The following is a 26,058-nucleotide window of genomic DNA, read 5'->3' as shown; positions in this document are numbered from 1 at the left end:
GAAGGGAAAGGGCCGATAGGTGTGTGTGGTTCTGGTCAATTGTCTGACTTTGTCTGACCCTTGTGTTGGGACATGTCAGGTAAACAGCTCTAGTGTTAGTCTGTTGTCTTTTGTGGTGTAAGAAAGTGTCTGTGTTGGAAAAGGGGGCGGGGGTAGAGTGTCTGAGTATCCTAAGTGTTAGGATCGGAAAAAGGTATTATAAGAAGGGGGATACTGCATCTCACCCGTCGGCGTCCCACCTCCACTCCCCGAGGACCCCTCATCCAGGTGATCCTCCTGCACTAGTCCACCCACAGGAACTGGATCCAATAGTGATGGCCGTGTCCTGGCCACCTGGATGGCAGATCCCTGGGGACTAGTAAGTGAGACACCTTCAGGTTTCTCACACCGCACACAGCATGTGGTCTCCAACAGTACCTTCCAAACATATCAGTCTGTTGAACCTATATGCAGTGTTCAAAGCCCTAAAAGCCTTTCAAACACACCTACAAGGGAAGACCGTTCTTACAGACAGCACCACTGCCATGTACTACCTGAGCAAACAAGGGGGCACTTACTTCCCAGGTCTATCCAAACTGTCACAGAACATTTGGAAATGGCCACTCAAACACAACATGTTTCAGGGGAACACAATCTTCTGGCAGAGGTGCTCAGCAGAGACTTGAACCTACCCGTAGAACTCAAGTGGCACTTGCAAGAACATATTCTACTCAACATATTTGCATAATAGACTCATCTAGACATTGATTTATTCACGACTCTGGAGAACGCCTAATGCCCAGATTATGTCTCCAGGTACCCTCAGTAACGATCCCAAGGGTGGGGGGGCATGGCCAAGTAGCCATGGAGTAGGACGTGACTTCGTGTGTCTCCCATCGATCCTACAGCATCCTATCCTGCACTGAAGATGCAGCCAGTCGAATCGTGAAGAAAATGATGCCAACTACGTGGGAACAGGATGACTGCATCCCCTTGAGAATCCGCGGGGAGACACCACTGCAAAATATAAAAGAGCGAGCATTCCGAGGAGCGGCATACAAAATGGCCCCTGCCGCATAACAAAAGAAAGGCAGAGCGCCATGGACACAACAGAGCTGGACGGCGCTGAGTAACAAGATGGGCGCACTACTGGTGCTTACGAGTGCAGGGAGTCACTAATTCAGGAATCGCTGACAAACAGAATAATACGGGGCGATCCAAGGCCTGGTAGCGAGGCGGGCACTGTGCTGAAGTGACCCCCCCCCTCCCAGAGCATGGCGCGGCTGGTCGGAGACCCACAGCAATCATGGATGTCAACCCCAGAAGGACAAGATGGCTCGTAATGAAACGGGCAAAGGCGGCTGAACACATGGGAATGAATAACAAGCCTGAAGCTGAGGCATGAAGGGAACCGTAGTACGGAATACATTAGCACCATCCACCATTCGGTGCTGATCAGTGCAGTTACTGCCAACGGAGCGAACCCGGGAGCCGCATGCCGCCGGCGCACATTACTGCTGGTGAAACTGATACGCAGGCCGCGGCAGCAGCCGAGGCTGAGGAACACTGCTCGCTTTCAGAACGGAAAGACCACATCAAGTATCAAAGGCCACGGAATGATACATTGTATACACACTAACGGAGCTGCGATAAAGGAGGAAGTGGGATGGTGAGAGCTGGAGGAAGGGGTGAAACTGACAACGCAATTGGACTATAACGAAGAGGCGCACAGTGCTCCGAAGACGTAGTGTGCGATATTGGCAAAAACTGGAAGAGCCCTGCTACAAACTGGGTGGGGGAGATTGCCTTTTCGTGCTGCTGCAGTGACCAAATATAACGAAGCACCGCCTGGGCCCCGAGTAAGGCTGAAATTGATCAAACTTTTGCCATCCCCAGCACGAGGAAGAGAAGTTGAAGTCCTGATACAAAGTAGCAGGGAGGGAGGCACAGCACTTCCAACATCAGGCAAAGGACGAGCAGGGACACTCTGTCACGCTGCAAAACATAGACTAGAAGTGACCCGGCACAAGTAAGGTAGTGGAGATCGCCTTCTTTGCATTGCTACAATCTTTATACATAGCTGAGAACAGCCCGCGCCCCGAATAAGGTTGAACCTGACCGAACATTGGCACCCCAGGTGCAAGAAGGAAATGCTAAGGCTCCGATACAATGCAGCAGTGGGGGAGACACTAAACAAGTGTGGTAGCCCCCGAATGCACAGAATTTTACATGTGCATGAGAGTGAGATTGTTATTAAGCAAGGGCATTTGCTTAGGAAGTACATTGGACGAAACAAATGAATGAGGAGAGCACACTTGCAGTGAATGGTGGACTGGGGACACACTGCAGTAGGGCGAAAGGGATCATAACGAAGGTGTCCTGATATCTTGAAGCTGACACAGGCCAGAGAGATCAGGTAGCAGCTTGGGGAGCATAACAGCGCACAGACACAGTGCTGAGCCTGCGCACCTCAAATACCACATGATCAAATAACGCCAGGAGGCTGAAGGAGGAAGCAGGAGCACCCTACCAGATTTTACCTGGATGCAAAATACCCCAGGACAAGACGCAAAGTGCACGCTACTGCATGCTGGCATCCGCACATCACGCTCCCACGCAGCAGGCTGCGTCCCGACCCGCAACAGAACCACGTGAGACCCACGGGCCTGGGGACACGCATGTGAGGAGGGTGACCGAACCAGAGCCGAGACAACACAGAGAAGTGAAAGAGCGGCGGCTAAATACGTGGGAGGACGCAATCCATCCACGTATCGGGCGGCTTATCCCGTAGTGACAAAACCCGGGGATTCCCTGCCCCCTGGAGAGTAGATCCGAAAGCATTGCAACAGCAGGAAAGAAACACCTAGCTGCGCTCCAGGAATTTGGAGCTTGTGTGAATATAGGCACCAAGATGACATCCAAACTTCCCAAATCCAGGGGGAAGCAGTCCACACTGGAGGACTTCACCAAAACCCCACAACAGACAGAGGGGGCAAGACCTAAAGACAAAAACCTGCAGGCAGATGTGACCCCAACACGAGATGACCGACAGATCTTGGAAGCAATTGCAGACCTAAAGGCTACGTGGGAGAGCAAGCTGGAAGCAGCCACAGCTGAACTTAAAGCAGCACTGGAGCTCAAAGTGGGCGCAGTACAGGAGGAAGTCAATCTACACAGACAGGATGTATGGAAAATAGCAGAACGCACAGATGAGCTGGAGAATGAAGTGACCACAAACACGACAGCTCGAACATCTCATGCCTCGGAGATTCATATCCTGAAACAACAGGTCAGCAACCTAGAGAACAGAGCGGAGGAGGCTGAGGGGCGCGCCCGGAGGAACAATATATGTATAGTAGGCCTTCCGGAGGGGGAAGAGGGCCCTAATCCGACGGACTATGTTGAAAACATGCTGTTGCAGGAAACGGGGGCGGGGCCCTTACGCAAGGATTTGCGGTGGAGCGAGCACATAGAGTGCTCACAAGGAGACCTCCCCCAGGATCCCCCCCAAGGCCAATAATTGCCAAGATATTGAACTACCGATATAGAGAGAAGATATTGGAATATTTCCGGAAAGGGGGCACCATACAGGGAGCATCTGCGAACATCTCGGCATACCCTGATTATACTCTCCAAGTCCAGAGACGGTGACTGAATTATGGCACAGTGAAGAGGAGATTGCGAGATGCGGGCTTACGATATATGCTGATGTATCCAGTAAAGTTGAAAGTGTTCCATAAAAACAAAGCACTGTTCTTTTCGACTCCGGAAGATGCAACAGAGTGTCTGAGTATCCTACCCAGAATTGTCTGGAAGGAGTGGATAGTCAGAAAAAGGACAGCATGGACGAGTGAAGCTTGATTCTGAGACCGAGGTGCTGTATATGCTGTGACTTTAGGTCTTGAATATAAGATAGAGTAGGATTGTGTGGAACTCAAGGGGCGATAGATTAAGAATGTAGCGTGGAAGGTGCAAGGCATGGTGCGTGAGATAACGGGAGACGCAAGGATGCACTCTTAAACCACCATAGTTAGGAAAGTTAGGCTGCCGGTAGGTTGGCAACCCCCTGCTGTGTCCTAGTATCGGCATTGTCGAAGAGCTACTAAATGCGGGTAGGCCTGAGATCCAGGGATGGAGCTGGGCACCAGTTGCGGCTGGGGAAGGTGGAGGGAGGGCAGGGGACGGGTTGGGGAGTTTGTAGAAAAGGAGGGGGCAGTTAAAGTTTGGGAAAGAGTGATGGCCTTCAAGAAAAACCTGCAGATTCAAGCGAGGAGGGGCAGGAAGACATTGGATAATGGGGGACCTCAAAGTGCTAACTTGGAATGTTAGGGGGCTCAATAGTTACCTGAAAAGGAATAAGGTTATTATGTACCTGCGCAGACAGAAAATAAACATAGCCCTGATACAAGAGACACACCTTACAAAAGAGAAACTAGAGATTATCCAGAAGAAATGGAAGGAGAATGTGGTTGGCGCGTCATATTCGGCTTATGCTAGAGAGGTGATCATATGTGTGGCACTGCATGTTCGGTTCCAGTTATTACAGTCCACGGTGGAAGCAGATGGGAGGATGGTTGCTGTGAGAGGGCTGGTGGAAAATAAAGAAATATGTATCATAAATACTTACTCCCCAAATCAGGATACAGTGGCATACTTTAGGACCCTGTATACCAAATTGAGCATGTACCTGGGGGAGGCGGTGATCTGGGGGGGTGACTTTAACTGTGCGCTAAACCCGAGAGTAGATAGATCGGATAACAAAATAGACAAACCTTCCCCGGCAGCCAGGGTACTGCAGTCATTGTTAAAGGACTTTGGGTTTGAAGACGTTTGGAGGATGCACCATCTGCAAGACAGACAGTACTCACATTACTCAGCCCCACAAAACTTGCATACTAGGCTAGATTACATGTTTGTCACGCAAGAGTTGATGGTAGAAATAGTACAGATTGAATGCAGGGCGTGGGTCTTGTCAGACCACTCGCCGCTGACCCTCACATGGCAATACAGACCCTCAAGAGCAAGGATACCGACATGGCGCCTCAGAGCTGAGGCGTTAAAAGACATAATGTTCAGAGAGGACTTGAGGGACGAGATAGTCAGTTACTTTGAGATCAACACCGGTAGCGTAGAGTCAGCGGGTACGCTCTGGGAAGCCTTTAAAGTGGTAGTGAGGGGGGTGGCTATAGCTAAAACCAAAGGATTGCGAGGAGGGATGCTAACAGCACTGCAGGAAGCGGAAAGGGAGCTGGAGAAAATGATGAGAAGCGAGGCCAACAGTAAAGAGGACACTGAAACCATAAGCAGGCTTCAACAGGAATGTGCGGGACACTGGGAGAGATAATGTAACCTAAATTACAAGAGATACGTGGAAAGGCAACATGCGGGAGGAGATAAACCAGGTAGGGTGTTAGCATGGTTATACAAAAATGAGACCCCTAGACCAACAATCAGGGCAATAGAGAAGGAGGATGGGCAGGTAGTGGACACCCAAGAGGGCGTGAATAAAGAATTCCTAAAGTACTATCAACGATTGTATGGGGATGAAGGGGGAAGCGACCACAGGGACATAAGAGAAACACTGGAAGACATAGGTATGCCAAGAATTAGTGCGGAGGAGCAAGCGGGCCTAGATGCCCCGATAACCCTGGAAGAACTAGAGGAGGTGGTGGTGCAGCTACCCACTTGCAAGACCCCGGGGGCTGATGGTCTCCCTAGTGAATTTTATAAACTGTATAGAGAGGAGGTGCTCCCCCCGCTTCTGGCCATGTTGAATGAGGCATATGAAATAGGAAGATTGCCGGAGTCCCTGAGAGAGGCGGTTATCATACCACTCCCCAAACCCAATAAGCTGGGCAAAGATTGCAGATCATTTAGACCGTTGTGAATGCTTAACCAGGATAGTAAAATGCTCACGGCGGTACTGGCAAACAGGATGAAACGGATTATTGACAAACTAATACCAGACCGGTGACGTCCCACATAGAAATATAACTAACAACCTCAGGCGACTACATCGAGTGATATAACACACAAAAGGGGAAACATCGGGAATTGCAATTGTATCACTAGATGCAATGAAAGCATTTGACTCAGTTAAATGGCCATGGCTGATAGAAGCACTGTCCAGTTATGGGATAGGACCTGGGTACCTTAAATGGGTCAGATTGCTGTACAGCGCGCCATTGGCCAGGGTTAAAACGGGAGCGATAATATTGGAAAGATGGCAACTTAGCAGAGGTACCAGACAAGGATGCCCGTGGTCCCCCATGCTGTATATACTAGCGCTGGAGCCCCTGGCGATATACTGAAGGCAACAGTATGACATGATAGGGATAAACATAAGGGGAGAACCGCACCTGATTTCCTTGTACGCTGACAATATGCTGTTGTATTTACAATATCCAGAAGAAAATCTCCAATATATTCTGGAAGTGAAGGAACGATTCGCGGTGCTGTCAGGCATAGCGGTGAACCCCGAAAAATCATGCATATTTCCTATGGGTAGATAGGTCGTTATTCCATGAGAGAAATTGCCAGTCTTACAAATACCGTGGGAGGTTAATACATTTAGGTACCTTGGGATAGACATATACCATACGGTAGAGGAAGAGCTCCAGCATAACACAGAGAAGGTGGTCAATGGCATCGAAAATAGCATGACGTTTTGGGTAAAGCTGCCTCTGGCGATGATGGGAAGAGGGGCAATGTTGAAAATGGTGGTCCTACCCAGATTATTGCATTATTTTGGAAATATACCATATTTGATATTGAGACGATTCTTTGACAAGGTGCACAGCATGTGTAGGGGGTTCCTCTGGCATGGGACGAGGAGCAGGGTGGCCCTTTGGAAACTGCAAAATGCATATGATAAGGGGGGTATAAACTTGCCAAACTTCGAAATCTATTACCTAGCGAGCCAGCTGCAATATGTGGCAAAATGGCTATCAGAAGACCCAACCTCAGAATCTAAGTTGTTCAGACAGGATTGTGCCCCGTACTTCTTGAAGGAAATCATATGGCTGTCCAAACCAGACATGAAAGAGCGCCCAAAGATGATGACATTGGGGTGGAACATATAGCGCAAGGCCTGTCAGAGAATGGAAAATCCGTCCCCGTGTTCCCTGCAGGTGCCACTGATCGTACTGGCGGGGAAAGAGGTGCAGTTAATGAAGATAATTAGGAAACACTGGGAACCGGTGGGGATAGTGACAATAGGTGATATTTGGCAAGAAGGGGAGATAAAGGAATTTGGGACGCTGGTGGAGGAAACGGGGCTACATACAGGGCAATATATTACATATCACAGGGTGGTCCGCGAATTAAAGAAAAATGGCCAGAAACAGTATTGGAAGGACAACCGGATACCACTATAGAAATGATATATGATATAGCAGAGGGAGGGCACAAGATATTCAGGATATATAAGCTGGTAATGTCTAAAGTGGGTAGGGAAGTGGTACAACTACGACAGGACTGGGAAGAGGAGGTGGGTGCCCCGATGAGTGTTGGAATGTGGGAGCGGGCCCAAGGATACCACAAGAAAGTGTCAAGGAATGGGAGACTACAGCAAATACAGCTGTATATAACTCACAGTGCTTATGACACCCCAGAGGATAGCTAAATTTAGTAATGCAGGAAGACAAACATGCCCCAAATGTGGCGAGGAAGATGCTGGCATGACGCATATGTTCTGGGCGTGCCCAGAAATTGAGAAATTTTGGGGAGAAATAGCACACAGATTTCAGGAAAAGGGGATTAAGACAACTGTTGAGATAGCGTGGGCATGTCTGCTTGGAGCCTTCCCAAGACCACGTAAACTTAAACATGTAAGCAAACTAAAAAACTTGGCGTATATACTGGCGAAGCATAGGATCGCCATGGGATGGAAGAGGTGTCACAGACCTAGGATTGAAATATGGTGGAAAGACCTCCAGAAATGGGCGGAAGCCGAAACTGCAGCATGGCAAGATGCTAGGAACCCTAACAAGCTGGAGACACCTAATAGCCACACTATTTGGGCCCACGCAAGACTGGTCAAGCGACCAGGATCTGGAGGAGGACACAAGAACGGAAATACCTTTGCAAACTGCAGAAGTAGATAACGAAGAGATGTAGGCTCGGGGGGCGGGAGGGAAAGGGAAAAGCAGGCAACAAGGATTGTGTTGTATAAAATTGGATATATTGTAATATGTACTGCAAGTTTGGTTGTTGTTTGTTGGTTGGTTGGCTGACATAAAAATGTATAATTTTTTTTTTTTTTAAAACGATCCAAAGGGAACCGCCTCTGGCTAACATGGTCCAGGATTTTTGCCTTTGCTCAACCTCCTCCCCTGCCCCCCCCCCCCCGATTGCCCTTCTCAGTAGGATAGTGCACAAGATGCACCAGGAACAAGTCACACTGATCCTGGTAGCTCCAATGTGGGCTCGGTAGCCATGGTTCTCACATCTCAAGAGAATGTCAGTCTCCCCTTCTTGGAAACTGTAATGCCCATACTTCACCCGTGCCCCCAGGCACTCAACTTATCAGCTTAGCTCTTGAAGCCATAGAATTTGGGCACCTTCAACTACCTCAGAGATGTATGGACATACTTAAAGAGGCCGAAAGCCTAACACCAGGAATTGTTACTCCAATAAATGGAAACGTTTTGTCATTTGGTGCAATAGTAAGAACATGAACCCTTTTGACTTCACCTAAAGATGACTAAAGATTTTGGGCCTCATTACACGGTAGGAGGTAACCATGCCGCTATTAGCGGCATGGCTACTCCCTTACCGCATACCGGGTCCAGGTAGGCGGTATGGGGACTTACCGGGTCATTCCGACCCTGAAGGACCCGGTAAATCCCCATGCCAAATACCATTCCCATTCGAGCCCCCATAGGGCTCAATGGGAATGGGGAAGGAGCTAATAACGGTACTGCAATTCGCGGTACCGTTATTAGCTCTGAAGTCCTTTAGCGGGTCCCGTCCTTAACACCTGGTCAGACCAAGCGTTAAGGACGGGACCCGCTGAGCGACCTCGTAGTAGGGTGTTAAGGGATTACCGGCATCAGTGACCTTACCGGTACCGGTAATCCCTTAGCGCCTACCGTGTAATGAGGCCCATAGTCTTTTATCTAACACACCTCTTACATTCAAGACTTGTTTTTAATTCCCTAAAGGTCCAACTTGTTGCACAGTCTGTGTACACCTTTTTAGAGCAAGGTTTCTTGGTGGCATATTCAAGTGATTAAGGCATTCATGAAAGGGGCAAAGATACTTCACCCTCCTATTTCTAATGGGGATCAGATGAGACTTGAACATTGTTATTACAAGACTAATGGGACCTCCTTTTGAGATGAGGCTGGTCTTAAAGCCCTCACCTATAAGACTACCTTCCTAGTGGAGTTGTGTTCACACTTTCACTCAACATTACTGCTTGGACAGACACTCTAAGTCTGATTCTCAGGTGGGACAGGCGGTGCTAAAACGTGTCTTTGCTGCGGTTCCTTCACACATCCGCCACCATCTCCTCGTACTGCCCGCTAGTCTATGCTCAGCATGTGATTCTAAGCAGATTCTCAAGCATCAGAAGACATACCTTACTCAACGTAATCGTATTTCTGGTGCTTGTATCTGCTTAGATTCACATGCGCCCACCCTTCCTCTCCTCTTGGAGTTGAAGGAACAAAGACATCTTATACCTTCTTTCTCTGTACTGACTCACGCATTCTATCAGGCTCCCTCACAGCAGAATAAAAACAACTACCTACCTTTTTCCAGAACCCCACTAACGTGGCAGAAATAAAGCCTCCACACACTTGATGTGAGGAGAGCAGTGATATATTATCTGGAAAAAATCTATACCACTAAGAAAGACAGTTTTTCGTTTCAGTGGCATCTGGTGGAGAAAGGGGATCCTGTCTCTAAATCAGCCATTTCAAAGTGGATCATAAACTGCATCACACTGTGCTACAGTCTTGCCAAGAAAGATCTGCCCTTCAAGCCTAGAGCACACTCTACGCGGGGCACTGTGGCTTCCATAGCATTTATTCAAATATTCCTCTTCAGTCCATTTGTAAAGCCGCAACCTGGAGTTCTGTACACACCTTTACACAACACTACTGCCTAGATACATACTCTAGATCTGATTCTCAGGTGGGACAAGTGGTGCTAAGACATCTCTTTGATACTGTTCCTTCACACATACCGCCACCATCTGTAGCTACTTCTCACTAGTCGATGCACAGCATGTGATTCTAGCAGATTAACAAGCATCAGAAGACATTAATTACTTAACGTAATAGCATTTCTGATGATTGTATCTGCTTAGATTCACATGCGCCCACCCTTCCTTCCCTCTTGGAGTAGAAGGAGCATAGACATTTTACACCTTTCTCTCTCTCTGTACTCACTCACGATAGTCATAAGGCTCCCTCACGGCATAAATAACACAATCGGAAGGATCCCGACACGTGAGGGATTTTGGGAACACTACACGTCACGTTAGGGATAGTGTTACAAGCACACCCCTGTCGACGCCCCCTTTCGATCCTCGAAGGAAAGATGCAATACTCTGTGATTACCACTAGATGTCGGACTATATGCACAGCATGTGAATCTAAGCAGATACAATCATCAGAAATGCTATTACGGTAATGCATGTTATATATATATATATATATATATATTGGTGATCAACCTACAGGAAGTAGCGAAACGCGTCGTCCCGTTGTTGGCCTCCCATGTTTTGATGCCGGGCCAGGGATGTTAACCCCTGATTTTAAGTATTTTTTGTAACCGTGAATGGACTTTTTTGTAATAAAGGATATGTTTTAAACTGCAACACAGATGGTTCGCAACCCTTTCTTTAGAGAAAACCCTGAACTGATATTCGTTGCACTCCCACCCTGTGCAGTGCGGCTCACATCTCCGGCAAGAGTCTTTTTGGCGGAATACAATTGATATATATATATATATGTACACTCATATAATGGTCTTTTTCTCATCCCACCATAAATGTTTTCAAACACTTTCTTAGAAAATCAACAACTTACTGTTTGTTGACTTTCTAAGAATACATGTAGTGAACAAACGCAGGTAAGGAAGAGGGATCTTCTAACTTAAATATTCCTATGTTTGAAACTTATATCGCATTAAGTTAGAAAATTCAGTCTCAATTATTCACAGTGACACTTTCCATCAAGTTATCTACTACATGGTTAGACAACAGCACAGATTTATCAATTCTACATATTGAAACCCTAAGTGTTTGGCTTGACATGTAGGCTGGCATTTCAAACATGTTTCCTACTGGTTATGACAGCCTAGCTTAGAGTAAAAGAAAAACCAGGAAGGTTAATTTAATGAGATTGTAAGAAATATTATTCAACCAGGTTCCATTTCCAATACATATGTCTTGGCTTAATGGCTTCACGCAAGAGCTACAGGGGAGAGTATCATTGATTTACCAGGTAGTAAAAACCTACTTTCCTATTATATACTAAGATGGGAATATAGAACTAATTAACACTGCAAAAATACAAGGTGCTTTGTTCTGGAGTTTCAAATCAGTTTTAGCCCACATGTGAGTCGTCCATCCTGCCAACGAGGTTGTGGGTTATCCAACACTATTAATACGTGTTTAAATATGTACATAAACTAAGTAATTACATTGCTCATAAAAAGTTGATGTAAAATAATTTGAGAAATGGCCTCAAGAACAATGCATTGCAGGATATTGACTTCACCTGCTAATTTCAGCTTTTGAGAAAAATACACTTGCAATTCTAGTAATAAACACTGTATTGTGAGATATGCAAAGCATGAGATATTAGATGTGATACCTTGCTTCAAACTACTGTTACAGGTAAAAGCGTGTTTCTTAATTGAAAAATGTCCTTATCGTTCTGAACTGATAACAATCCTAGTATTCTGCCTTATTATTTCCCCAGCAAAACATGCCTTTAACATTGAAGAGTATAGCCTTTCTCAGTCAACCTTGGAACAGGTATGTCAAAGCACCAAATGTTAGAGTTGTCGTTCATGAGGATGTTGAAATGTAGACATGATAATGCTTGAAGAAAAAATCACTTATTTTACTTGCTAATGTTTATTGTTAATTGTTTTAGGGAAAATACAAAGGAGAGTATGTGTTTGCGTTTTTGCATTTCTCTTTAAACAGAGGCACTGCCATTTAGTAGCCTAATTTCCTGGTGCAGCTTCATCCCTCCAATTAGTCTAGTCCCTATTCCTCCTTTCCGCTAGGCTTGAAGTGCCCATTTGCAAGGTGGACTGCCTGCCTTCTCTCTTTCTTTGCAACAGTAAGATGCAGTCCCTTTAATTACTGAAATGTTGTTATACAGTTTAACTTTTTTACAATTATATTTGTGTTCATGCCTTTTATAAGTGGGCACTCCACTGTCAAGTGTATCAGAAAATGTTGCATGGACTACGTTAAAAGATTGTGAAAACAGAATCCTTATAAAAAAGTGTCTGATTGGTTCTCTCGGTTTGGCCGTCCATTTGGGGATGGTGACTGGGAGTTCTCCAGCATGGGGTCTGGCATGGATTCACATGCTCATGAATTTTATTTATTTATTTATTTATTTATTGTGCACTAGCCAAAATTTGACTTTTAACACATTTCAACAAATAGTAAAACAATATAAAATCCAACCAAAATTTACATATTCTGAATACAAAAACAGCAAACATCCTAAAAAACAAAGAAGCAAGAATTCAAATCACTAGTAACAATTCAATCTATAACTAACTTCAGTTCCCTTAAACACCTTCCAACCTCAATTGATAAAGCCGACTCATTCCCAGAAGATAGTCTTGCCCAAAAATCCTCGGTATTGAGATAGGACTCGTCACAAACAAATCTATTAAAATGTCCAGCCCTAATACTCCAGGTCCCAGAACAACTAGATAATAAATGCTTAATAGTCATGCTCATGAATATTCCCTGTCGTCAGGCTGGGAATCCTCGGTAAAGAAAAAATCAGTATCATTTTCGTTTCTGATCTGTCTTTCTTAGTAGTAACCAATCACTGGTCTCTGGGTCATACTGTCCCCAGCCAATGACTGCCCTCTCCCTAAGCCCCGCCCCTGGCAGCCATCCTCAGATTTTTACTGCACGTTCAAGTGTTGGGAGTCCTCGTGCTATAGCTCTCGAGCTTTTGCTGCGTTTTGCTCTTTTTCAAAGAGATTTATCTCATTTTTCGGTTTAATCGAGCCTCAAGCTCCACCGTTTCTACTTCCGAGTAACCGGGACCCATTTAGGATTTATCTACGCCCCTCAAGGGTGAGGTTTTCGTCGAGTTACGCTTCTTGGAGGATTCCAGAAGTTTCTGAGGCCTACTTCGCGGACGAGTAGAACATGGCCCGGGAGAAGGGAAGCTCGACTCCTGGCAAACTGTTCAGGATCTACCCTGGATGCAACCTACAAAATGTGTTCAAGGAGGACGAGCATTCAAAATGCCTTTACTGCCTCCACGAGGACAAAACGCACGTGGAGAAGGACTGTGCGTTTTGCATGAACATGTCGGATCGGACTATGAGGGATCGTTGGACCCGTCCCTCCAACTGGCTGGAAGGCAAGAGCCCAGCAGGTGAGAAGAAGAAGTCAGAGCGGTCTTCTAAGTCCTGTGAAGGCGCCCTGGCGACAGGGGCCAAACAGAAGGCAAAGCACTGCGAGTCCGCGGGCACCGGGAGCGCCGAACTGTCGGGCTCCTCGGCTGCCAGGCAGAGCGCACCTTCACCGACACTATCAACCACGAGCCAACGCTCTGGCTCGGGGAAGAGAAAATCCGAGAACCCGGCTAAGCTTCTGGAGAGGCCCCGGTCGAGCTCAAAGGAACCGGCCGAGGGTGAGCGAGGCGGTGGCCCTCCCCCTAAGGTGAAGGCCTCAAGCGCGCCCAAGGTGGTGAAGGCCTTGATTCACCCGGCTAAGGCCTCTATCGAGGGAGTCCCTGCGGCCCTGTCGAAGCCTGTGGAGGCTACCCCAGTGGAGGCGACCTCGGGGCCCAGAGATTCCCTGCCTCCGCGGAGGGAATCCTCTTTTAAGCCCATCGAGAACTCCCCGGTGGAAAAAGAGGGGGGGGCGGTGGCCGTTACGGACTCGGACACAACCTCAGAGGAGGAACTGACTGAGAATTTGGAAGAGGCCTGCCCACGGGAGGAATCCCAAGGGGGACGACGAGAGCGAGGGTGGCAATGAGGACGAGGTTCCCGTGGAGGAACAACCGTCGTTCAGGCACGCCCGTCGCAACCTGAGCCTCAGGATAACTTGGCGGCCATTTTGACGGCAATCCAAGCCTTATGCACGGAGATAAGGACGAGACTGCCCCTACCCCCGACGGATGACCCAGCTGTACCGGGTCCGTCGGGAAGCCCTCCAAACAAGAGGAGGAGAATTCATCCAGTGCCCCTTCAGCCCTCACGGCCTTCTCAGCCTTTGTCGCCTTCCCCGATCTCGAGGAACGACACGGGAACAGACACGGCCACGACGGGGACAGATGACGACGGCGGTGACGACGGGACTATCCTCCCGTCTCCGATTCCTCAGGCATCCACGCCCGACGAGATTGGCTCCTTCCACGCCATGATTGCCAGGGCATCCGAGCTTTTTCAGCTCTGCCCTGAAGAGAAGAAGAAGGAAGGCTTCCTCGACCAACGGCGCAAGGCTAAGAGGAAGACTGGCCTTGCGGTGCCGTTGCTGGATGACATCTGGGACGAGGGACTTGCCCTCAAGAACCTGTCCACGACACCTGCCAAGAGGGACCGGTACGAGAAGAAGTACCGGGTCCCCGCCGCCGCCCCGTTGTGCCGTAGGGCACAGCCGACCCCAGATTCGGTCGTCTCAGCAGCGGCCAAGAAGAAAGCGGGGGGGGCATCGGCTTCATCTTCAACTTCCCCACCGGACGGCGAGGGAAAGAAGCTGGACACCGTGGGACGATGAGTCATCTCGTCGGCAGCGGCGACGACGAATAAGGCGGCCAACGCCCTAGCGATTGTGGCCCGCTACGACAGGGAATTGTGGCATAAGATCGCCCCCCTGTTGGACTTCCGCCCGGACGACAAGAGGGCAGAGGCCCTGGCGATCCTACATGAGGGTGAGGGGGCATCGGACCACGCCATAACTGTGGCCACGGACATTGCCGACACCGGTTTCCGCCAGTTGGGCAACGGCGTTTGCCTTCTACGGCGGGGGTGGCTCAAGGTGACGGATTTCCACCAGGACGTGCAAGCCAAGGTTTTGGACATGCCCTTCGACGGGAACAATCTGTTTGGAAAGACTGTGGATGAGTCGCTGCAGGTCATCAAGACCGACACGGAGACGGCTCTGGCCTTGGGAGTTCTGCAGCAATTGCGGCCGCCCTTTCGGAACTCCAGAGGCAAGCAGGGTGCCTCCAAAGGATTCAGCGGCGGCTCCTCGACCTACCGTCAGGCGGCCCGCTCCTCGTCGCAAGAAGCCTACAGGGGATGAGGCAAGTCAGGTGGATCTCGCCGTCGTCGCCAGGGTGGCCAAGGAGGTAAGGCTGCTTCCAAGCAAGACTGAACCGGACGTTGCGTCGGGCCCCCACCGAAGCATCCCGGTGGGAGGCCGGCTGGCGAAGTTCGTCAGCGTGTGGAAGTCCATCTCCACCGACCGTTGGGTGCTGGGTGCCATGGCCCACGGGCACACTCTGAAATTTCTAAAGAAGTGCCCTCGAATTCCTCCAGTGGCCAGGAAGGAAAACCACATCCCTCAACTGCTGTTAGAGGTAAGGGTGATGCTCAAGAAAGGAGCCATCAAGCTCGTCCCAAAGAGGCTCTGGGGCTCCGGAGTATACTCAAGATACTTCCTCGTCAGGAAGAAGACAGGAGGTTGGCGTCCCATCCTGGACTTGTGTCGGCTAAGCAAATACATCAAGGCACAGAAGTTCCAGATGGTCACCCTCCAGCATGTGCTGGGCCAGCTGGATGAAGGCTACTTCCTATCGTCGTTGGATTTGGAGGATGTGTACTTTCACATCCCCATCCTAAAAGGACACCGAAAGTTTCTCAGGTTCATAGTCCAGGGGCGGCAGGTGGGGAGCTACCAGTTCAAGGCCCTCCCGTTCGGATTGAAGTCGGCTCCTAGGGTGTTCACCAAGTGCCTGGCACCAGTGGTGGCGCGGCTGCGCCTGCAGGGGATCCACGTCTACCCCTACCTGGACGACTGGCTCATCCGAGCAGGGACAAGGGAACTCGCAATTGAACACACAGCAAAGACTGTCCGGCTGCTCACGGACCTGGGATTCTCCATCAACTTCCCCAAATCCCACCTGGTTCCGTCGCAGGTCACGCTGTTTCTGGGAGCCAGACTCGATACAGTGGCGCGATTGGCCTCGCCGTCGGAGGAAAGGACACAGGCCATCCTGGGCAAGGTACAGCGTCTGCTGGCCACAGACGTGGCCAGAGTGAGGTCCATGAAGTCCATTCTCGGGATGATGTCCTCTTGCATCTATCTGGTGCACCTGTGCAGGCTTCGGATGCGCCCTCGGCAGCAAGCGACGGCCAGCTTCGAGGACAAGATCTCGCTCAATGAAGTATTCCGCCAAGCAATTCGATGGTGGGGCACCCGCGCACATCTCGCGGCGGGCACGGACTGTCAGACCCCAGCATACCAGGTGACGGTGACGACGGATGCCTCCCTGGAGGGGTGGGGAGCGCACACCGGAGATCTTCACGCGAGAGGCCTGTGGCTCCTGGAGGAGAGGCTGCTCCAAATCACCATACTTCAGCTCGGGGCAATGTTCTGGGCCCTCAAGTCATTCCTCCTGTCCCTCAAGGGCAAAGTGGTGAAGATCTTCACCGACAACACCACCACAATGTTCTACATTCGGAAGCAGGGAGGAACCAGATCCCCAGCCCTGTCCAAGGAAGCCCAGGATCTGTGGCAATGGGCCGTTGCCCAGGGGATGTTTCTGGTACCTTTTCATCTAGCAGGGATAAAAAACACCATCGCCGACTCACTCAGCAGGGAGCTGCGCTCGTGCCACGAGTGGGAACTACGCCAGGATCAAGCGGATCAACTCTTCCGGCGATGGGGCAAGGCCCAAATCGACCTGTTTGCGACGGCGACGAACTCCAAGTGCCAGAGGTTCGCCAGCAGGTTCCCCCAGCCGAGGAGCATGGGCAATGCTTTCTCGTTCCCCTGGGACGGCTTGTTCCTGTACGCGTTCCCTCCGTTGCCGTTGCTGCTCAGGCTCATCAACCAACTCAAGAGGTCCCAGTGCAGGATGATCCTCGTCGCACTGAGGTGGCCGAGACAGATATGGTTCCCGGACCTTCTGGACTTGTCAGCGTCCCCACCAGTCAAACTGTCGACAGACGCAGATCTCCTCTCCAGAGAAGGAGGCGCCATTCTTCATCACGACCCAGAGTCGCTGAACTTGCAGGCCTGGCTCAGCACTAGAGTTTGGAGGGTATGATATCCCGGCTGACTGCAGAGAGGTTCTTGCAAAGGCCAGGGCGTCCTCAACTCTCAAGTGCTACGGACACAAGTGGAAGAGGTTCTCTGTCTGGTGCTGTGCACAGAAGATTAACCCTCTACGGATTACAGACCCTCAAGTGCTACCATACTTACTTTCACTGGCCAAAGCTGGACTAGCTCATGCTTCCATCAAGATACATCTGGCAGCGATTTCCTGATACACCAGAACTGCAGGACGGTTGTCCCTGTGGTCTCATCGCCTGGTGAAGGAGTTTTTGAAAGGACTGTTTCAATCGTTCCCGCCGGTGAAGGCTCCAGCCCTGGTGTGAGCGCTCAGCGTGGTGCTGACCAGGCTCATGGGCCCGCCATTCGAGCCCTTGCATTCGGCTCCGTTGAAGTTCCTGTCGTGGAAGACAGCGTTCCTTGTGGCCATCACCTCTGCACAACACGTGGGAGAGATTCAAGCCCTATGCTGCAAGCCTCCATACTTGACTTTCCACGAGACGAGGGTAGTGCTGAAGACGCACCCCTCCTTCATGCCCAAGGTGCCATCGGATTTCCATCTCAACGAGCCCTTGGTGTTACCAGTCTTTTTCCCGCCGCCTTCGTCGCCGGCCGAGAGGACTTTGCTCTCGCTGGATGTAGCTAGAGCGCTGAAGTTCTACGTGGACCGAACGAAGAGTTTTCGGAAGACATCACAGCTATTTGTGAACTTTGGACCTGTGAACCAAGGGAAGGCTCTCTCGAAGGCTTCCATTTCCAGATGGCTCTCCGGCTGCATCATGCACTGTCATCGGTTGGCAAACCGACCGTTGCCCGGCCGGCCGAGAGCCCATTCGACCAGAGCGATCGCTGCTACCACAGCGTTCTTGTCTGGTGTGCCCCTGCTGGACATCTGCAGGGCTGCTACGTGGAGGTTGACGCCCACCGTCACGAGATTCTACTGCGTTGACCGGGATTCCAGGGAGGAATCCAGAGTCGGCCAGGCAGTGCTGTGCAACCTGTTCGCTTAAGGTGAGCCTGGTGAGGAGGAAGGAGATGCTTAATGTTGAGTTTATGTAATGCTTAATGTTGAGCCTTGCCACCTCCCGTGGTTGTGCATGTGTGTACTGCTATGCATTCTTATATTCATGAGAATGTGAATCCATGCCAGACCCCATGCTGGAGAAGGAAAAAGTTACTTACCTGTAACTGTTGTTCTCCAGCATGGGTCTGGCATGGATTCACATGCGAACCCTCCCTCCTTCCCCTCTTCGGCTCTTCTCTTGGTCATACTGCCACTTTACTTGCTACCCAATCTGAGGATGGCTGCCAGGGGCGGGTCTTAGGGAGAGGGCAGTTATTGGCTGGGGACCAATGATTGGTTACTACTAAGAAAGACAGATCAGAAACGAAACTGATACTGATTTTTTTCTTTACCGAGGATTCCCAGCCTGACGACGGGGAATATTTATGAGCATTTGAATCCATGCCAGACCCATGCTGGAGAACAACGGTTACAGGTATGTAACTTGTTCCATAGCCGAACGTCGATCTGCGCCATTGCACAACATTTTTTCCAGAAGTTAGAAACAAACTGGCTGCCTCGATCAGAGACCATAACCGAAGGGAAGCCATGTAGCTTAACCACGCCCTCCAGGAACACTTTTGCTAAAGTGGCTGCGTCTGGGAGGCCTTTGAGAGGAATAAAATGGGCCATCTTCGGGAATAAGTCCACAACTACAAGGATGGTGTTGAACCCTTGGCTTGGAGTTAGATCAGTGATGAAGTCAAGGGAAAGGGTGTGCCATGGAACTGGAGGAATGTCCAATGGTTGTAGGAGACCAGATGGTTTTTGTTTCTTTGATTTATTTTGTGTGCAGACACCGCAGGACTGAATATACTGAATGATGTCCTTACGCCAGGTAGGCCACCAAAAGTTCTCTTTCACTTTAGCTAGGGTTTTGGAGATCCCAGGATGCCCTTCAGTCAGTGAATCGTGATAGTTTGAAATAATATGCTGTTGTAATTCCTTCTTGGGTACATATAGGCGATCCCTAAAAAAGGGTAGATAGTCCTTGATGGTATATTGTTCTCCTTGAGTTTGCCATGCGAGGAAGGCATCAGGATTCATTGTCCGTTGGATTTCTTTTCGTAGTTCTGCTTGTGTTAAGGCTGTCGTGATACCCAAGAGTTTGTCTTGAGGTATAATAGTTACTGGGTCTGGAGTTGTATATACCATTTCGTCTATGCCCATGCGAGATAAGGCATCCGCCTTTCCGTTTCTGACTCCTGATCGAAATGTGATTACATAATCATATTCGGTGAAGAAAAGGGCCCACCGTAATTGGCGGTGAGGACTGGGCCTTGGCTGTTTTGAGATATTGCAGGTTTCGGTGGTCTGTGATGACTGTAATGGTGTGTCTGACCCCCAGAAGGTAGTACCTCCAGGCTTTGTAGGCGGATTTGATATCCAGGAGTTCCTTGTCCGTGATGGCATAATTAATCTCTGGAGGTGAGAACTTTTTCGACCAGAAGGCCACAGGATGTAGCTGGCCGGTTTCCAGGTCTCTCTGTGAAAGGACAGCCCCCATTGCGAGGCTGGACGCATCAGTTTCAACGACATAAGGGAGGTCTGGACGAGGATGTCGCAGGATTGGAGCGGAGGTAAACCTTTGTTTAAGTTCCTGAAAGGCTTCTTCTGCTTCTTCGGTCCAAGCAAACTTTTTATTGTTTTTTCGTAATAGTACTGTGATTGGGTGCACAACCTGAGAGAAGTCTGGGATGAACCAGCGGTAGAAGTTCGCAAAGCCCAGCATGCTTTGTCCCCCTTTCAGAGACGTTGGTGAAGGCCATTTCAGAATGGCATCTACCTTGTGCACGTCCATTCTGATGCCTCCTGGAGTAAGGATAAAACCAAGAAACTCTACTTTGGTGACGTGAAAAAAGCATTTTTCAAGCTTTGAAAACAAGCGATGTTGACGGAGCTTGGTGAGGACTGAACAAACGTGCCTGACATGATCTTGTTTCGAGGCTGAGTATACTAAAATGTCGTCTATGTACACTAAGGCGCACACATCAATTAACTCCCTTAAAACGTCATTCATGAAATATTGGAATGCCACAGGAGCGTTGCATAACCCAAAGGGCATGACTTGATATTCAAACAAGCCGTACTTAGTACGGAAGGCGGTTTTCCATTCATTTCCTTTTCTGACTCGGACCAGGTGGTACACTCCTCGAAGATCCAATTTGGTATAAATCTGGGTATATTTAACTTGGTCTAGCATCTCAGGGATAAGTGGCAAGGGGTAGCGGTTCTTCACGGTGATCTGGTTCAATGCGTGGTAGTCAATATAGGTTCTCAAGTCCCCTTCCTTTTTCGGTACGAAGAACAAAGGACTGGCTGCGGGGGACTTCGAAGGACGGATAAATCCGTTTGCAAGGTACTGGTCTAAATAGGATTTCAAATGAAGGTTTTCCGGTTCTGTGAGAGCGAAGATCCTGCCGCAAGGGATCTGTGCACCAGGAACAAGGTCGATCTGACAGTCATAGGGTCTGTGCGGCGGCAATGTATTGGCTTGGTCTTTTCGGAATACATCCTGGAAATCATGGTATTCACCTGGCAAGGTATTAGTTGCTCCCAGGGTTGATACTGTCGCTCCGGGAGTCATGGGGATACAGACGTCAGGTTTCTCCTCTTGGTAATAGCAGGCAGGGGAGCAGTCACTGGGGAAAGTTTAATTTTCGTGCCCGCCAGTCTATCAAAAGGTTGTGAGCAACCAACCATGTCATCCCTAGTATTAGCCTGAACTGAGGTGCCCTGATGAGATCAAATGAAATAGACTCCCGATGTCCGTCCTGGCACAGCAAGGTTACCCTGGCTGTGCACTGGGTTACTGGTCCGGAAGCGATTTCTGTACCATCCACGGTGGTTACCTTGTCCATAGTTGGTTTAGAACACAAAGGAAGCCCCATCTCTGCTGCCAGTTCTTGATCAATATAATTTCCAACTTCTCCGCTATCGATGTATGCTTCAACGGCATGCATTCTTGATGACTGTTGGTGGTTAATTAAGATCACTGGTATTGCAAAGTGCGAGGTCAGCAACTCTTTCTTCTCACTCGACAAACTGACCTCTACGTTTGTCGAGCTTGGTAGTTTTCCAATTCCTTAGCTTCATCCTTCTCTGTGGCCCCAACTGTTCTTCTTGGGGGTTTTACTGGACAGTCCTTCAGGAAATGTCCTGGTTTCCCACAATACAAACAAAGTTGTTGTTGTCTTCTTTTGTACCGCTCTTGTTTTTTTAATGGAGGCCGTATCCCTCCAATCTGCATGGGTCCTACAGCATTTTCAGGTACACGGGGTGTGTTTTCCCTTGGTCGAACATATATGGTCTGAGGGTCCGTTTTAGACCGGTCTGCTTTTCGGTCCTGCAACCCGGTGGTCTAACTGCACGACCAGATTTATGAATTCGGCACAGTCTCTGGGTGGATCAACCACCTGGGCTAAGACGTCCTTTAATTCGCCTCGTAAGCCTCGATGGAATAAAGTGGTTCTTTTGTTTTCTGGCCACTTAGCTTCAGCAACCAGTCTGTTGAAGGTAGCAATGTACGTTAACAAGTCCTGATTCCCCTGTCGGAGGGACAAGAGTTCATTGTCTACTGCTTGTTCCTGGTTATGGCGACCAAAAAGTTTTTCCATTTCTCTCTGGAACCCCCCAAAGTCATGTAATAGAGGATCGTAATGGGTCACCAACGGCATCTGCTGCAATACCACTCAGGTATGATAAGACAAAAGCTACCCGAGCTTGGTCATTTGGAAATGCTCCAGGCCTACAAAGAAAATGAAGGCGACACTGATTGATGAATGCCGCATACTTACGTGGGTCGCCTGAGAACCTTTCCGGTGGTGCCAGGGGAACTGTTCCAGGTAACGTGATCTGTACTGGAGTGGGGGTAGTAGATGGTAAGGTGAGGTTTTGCATCAGTGGGTTGCTCCCAGGCAGAGGAGTCTGCCCTGCCTGTGATTGCAGGATCTGCCTACTTAACTCCTCCGTACGATCTTTGGTCACTAGCAAGTCCCTCCGGAGAGCATCGGTCAGAATGAACCTCAGCACGAAACTCTCCTAGTAATTGGGCCAATTGGTCCATTTCTGATGTCTCCATGGCGCCCAGGTGGATTTGTTACGGTAGGCTTCATGTTCTGTTACGCTCACCTGGTATCCACAGGGATGTCACCCAGCCGTGTTACTCACTGGTATGCTTCTCAGCTTTGCCCAGATGTTGTCTGCGGGGAAGGTTCTGCCTGAAAATACAGGAGGACTGTGTTCAAGACTGGCCGACTGGGGTAAGTATCCTCCCTCCACCCCCGTATGATTTCAGCCCCTCAGGGGCCCTCTCCTCACCTTGTGTTAGAGTTAGGTGTGCTCTCCGTCCTGCTTTCTTTGCAGGGGCGCGTTGTCTTTCGTGGGCGTGTGCGGTCCAGTTACTTCACTGACGCCGGCCCGTTTGATATTGTTCAGGTAGGTCTTATTGCTGTTCTTTAGTATTGTTGCTATCCTTCATGCCTCTTGTTTAATAATGTCTCTTTTTCTCTGTTAGGTATGCAGAGCTTCAGCGCGGCGAACTGGCTTGGTTGAGCCCCGCTGGTAAATGATGGCGCTTTAAGAGCGCTATGATGCGGTAAGTAAGCGCTATGCGCAGCGCTGCGATGGCTTGCCTTTGCTAACCTGTTTTGTCTTCTTTCCTTGCAGGTCGCGGTGTTCTTCAGCACGTGTGGAATTTCCAGAGTGGTGCCAGCCGAGAGGCGACCAGCCAGGTAAGCCTTTTGAGCAGTTCGTAATTTGCAATGTCTCTTCTGCTTTCTTAATGCTGCCTCTATCTTCCTCTTTCAGGTTGTGCAGTCCGGGAGGCGTGCAGATCCAAGGAAAGCTGTTTTCAGGAGCTACGAGTAACTAAAGATGAAGACTGCAGGTAAGATGCTGCTGCTAATGAGGTTCCTTTTGTCTCCATGCAGGTTCTGCTTCTCCGAGGTTCGGGGTATAGCTGGACACGGTGAGCGTCACGTTGCAAACTGCAAAGTAACGCGAAGTGTGTTGTCTTGCCCGGGTGTGGTTTAAATAGCCCCAACAAAATAGTCCAGGTAAAGTAGTCCCTAGGATACCACACCCAAAATAGTAGACCGAATAACTTGGTTCCTAGGAACCAAGCTATGTGGATGCCTCCATGTTGGCTGACAACACAATAAGTAGTTCTCAAGCACATGTTTTTCAAGGTGTATGAGCCTGGCGCCATAGGCGCCATGACTGGCCTCAAGAGGGTTTTGGAAGAGGATGCCAGACTCTAGAGGCCCGAGTCCTGACTCCATCTGGCCAATGGGTTTGCCAGAGGGGGTTTTGGGCAAGGGTCGTGACACCATCGCTATTGGATCCAGTTCCTGGTGGTGGACCAGTGAGGGAGGATAACCTGGATGGGGGGGGTCCTCTGTGAGTGGAAGTGGGACACACACCGACTGGTGAGTGTTAGGGACAATTCTCTGTTTAGGCTGAATTTCCTAACCTAGTGAGTCCCCCAGCAGCTTTGCTGGATTTTTGGGGTTTATTTTTTTCTCCTGCCAAGAGTGAGACTCTTTTACCCTCACTCTTGGACATGACTTGAGAGTGTTTCTGTGACTTGCTATGTGCTTATGGGCTAGGGGGTATTTTTTCCCCATAGGCTATCATTGGTTTTTGAATGTGTGTTACACAGCACCCTCAGTGCAGTAACACAGGGGTGTCATAGAGACCCCCAAACATAGACTCCACACCCTGGGACTGACTACTGTCTCCCTGGGTCTGTAAAGTCACCATTGACTTTACTAGTCTTAACTTAGGAACTTAACCAGTACAAACCATCTTACTGTGGAAGTACTGGTAGGGGCAATTAGATTGCCCCTGGGTCTGTTGTCGAGGGGGTACTGTCCCGTCCCCCCTCGCCGAGTTCTGGCTGGTGGCAGTGGATACCACGGAAATATTCCACCGGAATATTTCCCAATGGGATTTCCCATTGTTTTTAATGCACCACTTTTTGGTGCAATGTTAAAGATACCGCCGGTTTATTTATTCAATATAAATTCACCGGTTGGGATTTTTTGCCAGAACTCGCCGCCAAAATGGCGTCTAGGTTCACTTCAGTAACCCTGAACCCGAATCGAGCCTTTGTTCCACTTTTGGCGGGCTTCTGCACAGAAGCCCTCCACAGTGGTGCCATTCTGTCTGGGTACCACAGGGGGTGTGGGAGGGGGTTTAGGCACCCTGGACTGAGTTGCCTTGCCAACTCATGTCGCACTCTGGTGTGATTGGCCCAAGTGGTGAGCCACCCCGCTCACCACTTAGCATGTTTGAGTGACAGCTAGGCTGTATGAATGGGGGTTTGCTGCATAAAAGCAGGGTTTTTGGGACTGGTTCTTCAGAAGTCGCCACAGGACCTAAGAAGCCGAAGAGGGAGAAGCCGAGCCGACCTGCCAAGACGACACCACCGGTGGAGCCCTGCGGAACGGACTCACCACTTTTTCCCGACGACAGAGGAGATCTCCCGCCGGAGAGTCTTCTTCCCTTAACTGGTGGGGACAACCAGTTGCTGCCTTCTTTTCGCTGTCCCGAAGCATCTCGTGGCCGCCTTGCCTGTGCCAAGCACCCCGGCAACCGGGATACCACTTTTTACCTCAACCGCGAAAGAGGGGTAAAATCCTTTGTGACCGGAAAACTCCACGGCTGGCCTCATCCCTGGTAGTGCAACGACCTTCAGCTTTCCTCCACGTCGAAATCACCTCTTCCTCTGGACGACGCCGCAACTTGCACCCACTACCAGGAACAACTACCACCGCTGGAGGATCCTTTCCACTTTCAAAGGTACTGTGTTCCGCCCGGCTTCCCTTGCCACCGATTGTACGGGGTAGATTTAGCCCTCGGCTCTCGAACCTGGGTAAGCCTGGGACACCCTAACTAAACTCTTTCTAAATGCAGTAAAACCTTTTCTACTCACCTGCAAAGACTTGTGACATTGTGTGATCTTGGGCATATTTTCGCCTGGCTCTCTCTAAATCGGGCCACGAACCAATTCTCCTTGTTCCACAATTGACTGCCTTTTCTAACCTTATGTAAAAAGTGTTTTACCTTGCTGCTTGCATTACTTCTGTTTTTTTCCCTCCCTTTTCTAATAACTTGTTGGAGTGCCATCTAACGTTAAGCGCTCACCTCTGTTTGGAAATAAGTGGTGTTAACTTAGACTTGTCCAACAAATGACTAGGGATGTACATATAAGTAATAGTGACTGTGTTTTGACTTACTTACCTTTTTCCTGTGCTAGTGTAATTTATGAGTGTGCCTTTAAAATAAATAAGTATATACTTTTACACCTAGCTCTGGTCAGTGTTTGCTTGTACTACTGTGTCTCTGTACCTATTGTGTATCCTCTATATACTGCCTAACTCTTCTTGAGGGAAGTCTGACTGCTCAGCCACAGCTACCACAGTGAATCTGTGTGGTACAGACTGCTACCAAGTGGGTTTACTGCCAACACCTGTAATCTTAAATCTTTTGCAGTGGTCCCAGAGGGAACTGCACAGGTTTCTGCTTAACAGTGAGACACAGTATTCCCCTTCTTCCAACACCT

At 49.3% G+C, this 26,058-nt stretch overlaps 1 protein-coding gene across 1 annotated transcript in view; it reads left to right on the top strand.

Moving 5' to 3' along the window:
• The window catches only part of LOC138583120 (cholesterol transporter ABCA5-like), a 3,134,767-nt gene that overhangs the window by 3,071,086 nt on the left and 37,623 nt on the right, over positions 1-26,058 (top strand). The window contains exon 38 of the mRNA XM_069655080.1: positions 11,916-11,971. Within this exon, the coding sequence (XP_069511181.1) occupies positions 11,916-11,971 (56 nt within the window). The remainder of the gene's footprint in view (positions 1-11,915; positions 11,972-26,058) is intronic.

This window comes from Ambystoma mexicanum, chromosome 3q (genome assembly GCF_040938575.1).
Source record: "Ambystoma mexicanum isolate Mex_15411 chromosome 3q, UKY_AmexF1_1, whole genome shotgun sequence".
Taxonomy (NCBI): domain Eukaryota; kingdom Metazoa; phylum Chordata; class Amphibia; order Caudata; family Ambystomatidae; genus Ambystoma; species Ambystoma mexicanum.
Note: the sequence above shows the minus strand (reverse complement) of the source record. Positions and strands in the feature narration are given on the sequence as shown.